At 58.7% G+C, this 6,695-nt stretch overlaps 1 protein-coding gene across 7 annotated transcripts in view; it reads left to right on the top strand.

Moving 5' to 3' along the window:
• Window positions 1-448: 448 nt before the first annotated feature.
• The window catches only part of CRHR2 (corticotropin releasing hormone receptor 2), a 38,264-nt gene continuing 32,017 nt past the window's right edge, over window positions 449-6,695 (top strand). For 2 of the 7 annotated variants that reach the window (XM_070059403.2, XM_008261600.5), the window contains exon 1: window positions 498-709. In XM_070059403.2, coding sequence (XP_069915504.1) covers window positions 641-709 — 69 coding nt within the window. In that variant the 5' untranslated portion in view covers window positions 498-640. Of the gene's footprint in view, window positions 710-6,695 lie in introns of all 7 variants that reach the window. The other 5 variants (XM_008261603.5, XR_016223013.1, XM_008261604.5 and 2 more) reach the window with 5 other exon arrangements.

The following is a 6,695-nucleotide window of genomic DNA, read 5'->3' as shown; positions in this document are numbered from 1 at the left end:
CTTGGGTCATATTTGTTCTAAAATAAATTTATTTGGGTGCACACAGAAAAATGGGAAGGCTGATCCAAAGCCCAGCCACGTCCCCTTGACCCCGGCTTGGCCGTGATTTAGCTTTGTTCCCTTGTGCTTGGTGGCTCAGTCTGTGTCTGTCTACGCGCATGCATTTCTGAGCCCCTTGAAGATGAGTCAGGGACACGGGCCCCCTGGACCCTAGAAGCGCTGTTTCTACGAACACCGCCGTTCCCTCCCCCACAGCCAGGGCAGCTTTCTGGCTCCTGTCACCTGGGCCCCACGTCCTTGCTCAGGTCCTCTCCCCCCACCTTGGGGAGCCCAGGCAACACTGGCGGCGGATGCAGGCCTGAGCCCCTTCTCTGCGGGCTGCAGGGAGAGCCGGTCCCCTTGGCGGTGGGGCCAGAGGCGGCTGCCCAGCACCAGCTATAAATAACCTGGAGGGGAGGCGGGGGCAGGCTGTGGGGCGGTGTCACCGCTGCCCTGGGGAGAACGCCCCTGTGCCCAGGGCCTTACCTTGGCCTCCCCGCATGAGTGAGGAGGGACAGGGACAGGGCCTGGGAAGGGACCCACTGCCCGGCTTCTGCGGCACCTTCTGGTCCTGGCCCTACTCCCTGGTCACTGCCAGGGCATGGGGGATCCCACGGGGACCCCAGGACTCCTCCTTTTCCTGCTCTGCCTCCTCCCGCTGCTGCTCCAAGTAAGTAGGGGGCGTGGGATCAGTGCAGAAGCTCCCGGCTGTCCTGCCTGGGCTTGCGGTTGGAGATCCTGTGACCGGTGATGGGGTGGAGCGTGCATGCCTGCAGGTGGGGGAGAAAAGTCTGGCATGGCTGAGATGGGACAGGGAGCTTCTTGGAGACACGCAGAGGGTATCTGAGTGCCACCCTAGGGTGCCTGGCGTGCCCTTCCCACAACTTCCCTGCTGCCTGCCCACTCCCTTCCTGCCCCATGGCCTCCATCCCCTTCCTCTGCAGCCTGAGAGCTGCCTTGTCTCTCCCTCCCAGAGAGCCTGGCCTCAGGCAGTGCCCAGGACCAAGTGAGCCATGGGGCAGAGTGGCTACGGAGACCCGAGGCTTCTCCCATGCACCCCATGTCCATGGCGGGCTGGAGTTAGGGTCTGCCCACAGGCTGGGGCAAGGGGACGGGGAGTGGGGATGAGTCTAGGAGGGCGTGATCCCCAGAAAGAGACCTCTGATCCTCTCCCCATTTTACAGATGGGAACACCAAGGCTTGGGAAGGAAGGGTGAGCTGTCCTAGGCCACACTTCTCATGAAGAAGAGCCACGGCAGGCATGAAGGGGTTCAGAGGGCAAAGAGGGACAGGGAGACCCCACAATTTGGGGGACAGAGGCAGGCGGGGAGTCAGGAGGCCTGTTCCTGTTCTGACTCTGCCACGGACCAGCTCCAGGGACCTCAGTGTCCCTGGACGCACAAGGAGGGCTGGTCCACTGAGTAGCCATGACACAGACACGTGGTACGCAGCCACGCCTATGGCGGTGCTCTGCTGGCAGAACCCATTCAACTCCCACTCTGCCACATAACACGTGACCTTGCACCAGGGACTCACATTTTTCCAAGCCTCGGTTTCTTCTTTGGTAAAATGAGGGTGATATTGGGGTTCACTGAATAGGGTTGCCATGAGGATCAGCTAAAGTAACACAGGTTAAGTACACAGCCCCGGGCCTGGGGTAGAGAAAGTACTGAGTGAATGCCAGGCACCATGGATGAAGCTTGGAGACACCTGGGTCCCTGCCTTCCCAGAGACCTGGTCAGGACAGTGCTGAGAGGTATGGCCAGTCCCCCTAGATTTCCATGCCTGTTGAGCGACATTGCACCCTGCATTTGGGACCCGGGGAGACTGTGGCCTGGGTTCACCTCCACCCCTCTGAGCGCTTTACCACCTCTTCCCTGCTGGTTCTCAGGCTACGTGCCCTTGCCAAGCGAGCAGCGAGCCAGGTCTTGGGGCAACGTCTGCCCTTCAGCCCTTCCCTCTGAGGGCCGTGCTGCCAGCAGCCCAGGCTGGAGAGAGCTTCTGGTTGCTGCCCTAGAGCCTGGCCAGGTTGAGAAGCAGAGACCCGAAGTGACACGAGTGCTCAGCTTCCGAGTTGGCCCAGGCCCTGCCACTGGCCCACTGGATGCCACAGCTGAGACAGAGACCAAGTTGCTTGCCCAGCGCCTCACTGCCTGTAACAGCTGCAGAATAACAAAAGTTTGGTCTTTCTGACCACACAGCCTTCCTTGCCCTGGCCTCGGTGGTAATCGGATTTGTTTCTGGATATGTGGCCAGCAACTCCGAGCTTTCTGCTCGCTGGGAGAAGAGACTGAGGCCTGGAGCCCGCAGTGCGGAGGGAAGGTGGCTGGGAGGGCCTGGCTCCCACCCTCTCACATATCTGCCCCTGCAGGGACACAGGGCAGGCAAACCGACCTCTGGCTCCTGCCCTGATGGTGTTCATGGCCGAAGCAGGCCTGGCAAGAATGAAGTGCATTTACCCTGGTAATTAGAACTCAAAAAAGCATGGCAGGTGTGAGAGCCCCAGCAGGACCATGGGGAGGCATTGGGGGTCCCAGGAGAGAACTAAGCAGGGAGACAGTACAGGGACAAGCCCTGGGTGCCACCCTCGAGAGAAGTCGGTGTGGCGGTCCCAGTGGGACCTGGTGCTTATCCCAAGGGCATGAGGAGCTCTCCCAGCAGGGGACGGCCCTTCTCCCCAGCTGACCTGCAGTTGTGAAAGCCACACCTTGAGGTGGAGAGCGGAGAGGACACCCTGGTCCGGCCACACCCTGGGGCCTGGAGGAATTAGCTAGGCTTGACCCTGGTGCTGCTGGGGTCCCCTGGGCAGCCCCTGGGGAGCTGCCTGGGCGGTGGCACTGCCATCCTACAGCTGGCCTGTGCCAGGCGCTGGGCTGAGTGCCTCCCTCACACCAAGGGAAATGCACACGTTTACTGGGAGAGCCCAAAGCTCATGTAAGCAAATGCACTTGGAGCTCCTCTGTGAAGACCCCAGCCACCTGCCAGGCCCTCTTGCCTGGGCCCAGCCCCTCATGCCTTAGGGAAGCAAGATACTCTCTCTCCCTAAGGACCTCTGGACTGCTGTGGCCTCTGGCCTGGGGTCTTGGCTTCTGGTGGGGAGATTTGCCCCTGAGAAGTCTCAGCAGAGAGAGAAGGGGGCACAGGGGAGTCCCTGGTAGCCCCCGCCCCTCCCAGGCAGTCTGGATGCCCCTGAACCAGCCCTTTCCAAAGTCCAAGATCAGATCCCTGCACATCCCACCTCCCCCCGACACACATACATTTGCATACACACAAACACACATGCATGAGTGTAGAGACACATATACACATGTGTGTATAGACATGCATGTTACATGCATGCACACATGCAAGTGTACACACATAGCCATGCATGCACACAAGTGCACAAGGACACACGTGCGTGTGTGGGTAACAGATTACATGCACATCAGTGCACACACACTCACAGCAGGGTCTGCTCGGCCAGAGTCTCAAGGGCCATTTGCCAGAAGCTCATTCAATGACTTTTCCCAAAAATCATCTCCCTTCTGAGTGTTTTCTAAGCTGATTAGCTAATTTGGTCTCTGTTTTTGCCATTTTGTTGGTGTTTAAGTATTTTTAAGCAAAGAAATTTGTCTGAGGGAGGGCACTGCCTATTTAATTTTGGACTCCTCTTAAGCCTCAAACTTGCAGAACCTGATGAATTATGGAACTATTCTGTGTCCTCAGCTGCTGTTTTCTGCTTTATCGAATTTCAATCGTTTTAAGGACTCTTTGGCCAGTTTGTCTGGTCACTTCTTCAAAATCCTGATTTCCAAAGATGTCTTCAAATCCGCAAGGGGGAAGCAGAGGTTATTTGACAAGCTTCTTTTGTTGATTTTATGTAACTGCCACGCACAGCTTATCACACGCTGGGCACTGCACTGGACCCTCGGAGGTGAGAGTGCCCTCACCCGTTTCACAGATGAGGAAGTTGAGGTGCACCCATGTGCCCTGGTCTGGTCCATGGCAGAGCCAGGATTCCAACCAGGCAGCTGAACTCCAGATCCTCTTCCAGTAGCAAAATTTTAATTTTAATATTATTTAAAGTTAATGTGAAGCTATTTTCAGGACATTCAGACAGACGCCAAAACAAATCAGAAGGAGGGTGACTATTAGGCAAACCGGACATGGGATGAGTCAATAGTTGAGATAATGTTAGGGCAAGTGAGCTGCTGCAGGGCCCCCGCAGGCCGGCTCCCTCCCCTCTCTCTCTGTGTTCAGGGCCCAGGGCGTGACCCAGGTGAGGGGAGTTGAGAGCCCAGCATTTGAAAGGTTACATCAGAGGGGGTGAACCTGGATGAGGAGAGGCCAGAGGGCAGGGTGTCCTAAGAGGAGCCTCTGCCAGAGCAGACAGGGTGCAGGGAACCCTTGGAGCTATCAAGGGTCCTCACTGGAGGTCCCACCTCCTCTGCGTTGGAACCGAATCTCAAATCTCCAAGGCCTCCTCCTCCAGGTAGGCCGCCCAGGTGCTCCAGAAACCACTCCCTTCAGCTTCTGCCCGGAAGCTCTGCTGCTCTTGTCAGGGCAGGGTCCAGGCTGCCTCCACTCCCAGTGATCCCCTCTCCCTCCCTTTTCTCCTTCCTCCCTCCCTTCCTCCTCCTCTGCCTCCTGTAACTCCGCCCTCCCCAGGGGGCAGGGCCTGAGCTCTGCTCAATGAAAGTGGCTGAATGAAAGCAGAGTGGGAGGAGCCCTCCCCTCTGGCCAAGTCCTCCCTGACCTTGGGCAGCAGAGGGAGGTAGGAGGGTGCTCGCCCCCACCTCTCCCTCAGGTCCCTGGCAGCCAGGGCTATGGACCTGTGGTCCCGCCAATCTCCCCAGCTTAGTCCAGGGCTAATTTTAGCTGGAAGCTCTGTTGCCAGGCCCAGAACGGAACACCGCACTGGGCCAGACCCCCTGGCTCCAGGGAAGTGGCACCTTGGAGGGCTGTCTGGCTCCTGGGCCACAGGTCCTGCCTGGATGGGGCCCAGCGGGAGGCAGAGCAGCTGGAGTCTTGGCCCTGACCCACAGCCTAAGATGAGCCGCTCCCACTCCAGGCACACAGGGGCCAGAGCAGTTCCTGGGCCCTCCCCAAGGCTGGCCCCAAAGTGAAAACTCAGAGAGAAGGAAATGCGACCCAAGAAAAGCTCCTGGAACTGGGGCAGGCAGATGGGGGGACTCTCTCCATCAAAGGGACTGTAATCTCATTCATCCACTCCATCACTCAGTCAACAAACGCTTTAGAGCCCTGGCTAAGTGCTCAATATGTGGGGACACAGATGCACGGATCCCAGGTTCCCATAGCCTGTGGTCCAGCTCACGGGGCAGAGTGGGGATGGAGAGCAGTCCCTTGGCCCTGGGACAAACGAGAGCCGACCAATACAAAAGTCCAGACGTCCCTCACAGGAGAAAACGTGCCGTCTCCTCTCTGGGCTCCCCCTACACTTCTGCTTCTGGCGTGTGGGGTTTCTCGGGAGCATCAGCTGCTGTCCCACGACGCAGTTCAGTTCTGACGCTGTCTGCCTGGAGTCAGCACTGACCTCACAGGCCACGGTCAAGGTCAGTTGCACAAGCCTGGCCCCACCTGGCGCCAACCACAGATCTAGGCTGAAATCAGGCAGATATTAATTTCTTACTAAGTCACAGTATCCCAGTGGGGGCTACGGGAAGCTCAGACCAGAGAACCGAGCAGGGTCCTGTTCAGCTAGTGGGGTCTTCCCCCCGACAAACCTGCACCCCAGGACCCAGCTCGTTGCCTCTCCCCCTCCCCTGGCAGGGCAGGGGCTTCTGCCTGCGTGGCCTCCCAACTTCAGCCCCCATCCGTCTGGCTCCTCTCAGCCTTGCCTCTCAAGCCTGCATGTCCTCACCCAGGACTAGCCTTCCCGTGGGTGTCAGGACAGCCACCACCCCCAGCGCACTCTCGCCGGAGCCCCGCCCCTGCTCTTCCCCACCGTGTGGCCCTGAGAGAGGACCTCACTTCTCTAGGCCTCAGTTGCCTGGCCTTTCAAACGGGACCGTCTGCAGCTCCTTCAGGAGCTGTTCTATTGAATCAGCTGCTCCAGGGGAAGCGTCTGGAGCCGCTTGTGGCACTCGGCAAGGGCGGACTTCCGGGAAGCATCCCTCCCCGCCCAGCTCCCTCTCCCCAGGGCGCTCCAAGCCGGAGGCTGCTGGCCCCTGGGCAGGCCCTGTGCTGTCCTGCCTCTGAGCCTTTGCTCACTCAGCTCCTGCCCCTCTCATTCTCTCTTCTTTATTTTACATTTTTTATTTATCTACTTTCAAAGAGACAGAGACAGAGAGATCATCCATCCACTGGTTCACTCTCCAATGCCCACAACAGCCAGGGCTGGGCCCAGCCGAAGCCAGGAGCTCACTGCAGGTCTCCCACGTGGTGGCAGGGACCCAAATGCTTGGGGACCACCTGCTGCCTCCCAGAGTGCACATTAGCAGGAAGCTGGAAAGGGAGTGGAGTAGCCGGGACTCGAAGCAGGCCCTCTGGACACAGGTGTCCCAAGTGGTGCCTTAACCCCTGTGCTAATCAGCCCCCTCCCCACGGTCTCCCCTCCTTCCCTCTACCCACCTGTGGCCTGAGTCTCATCCTGGTAGACTCGGCTCTGCAGCCAGTCCTGCTGGGAGGTGGGGCCGAGGGACACACAGGCTGGC

This window comes from Oryctolagus cuniculus, chromosome 16 (genome assembly GCF_051225735.1).
Source record: "Oryctolagus cuniculus isolate XC-2025 breed Fujian yellow rabbit chromosome 16, ASM5122573v1, whole genome shotgun sequence".
Classification (NCBI taxonomy): Eukaryota; Metazoa; Chordata; class Mammalia; order Lagomorpha; family Leporidae; genus Oryctolagus; species Oryctolagus cuniculus.
Note: the sequence above shows the minus strand (reverse complement) of the source record. Positions and strands in the feature narration are given on the sequence as shown.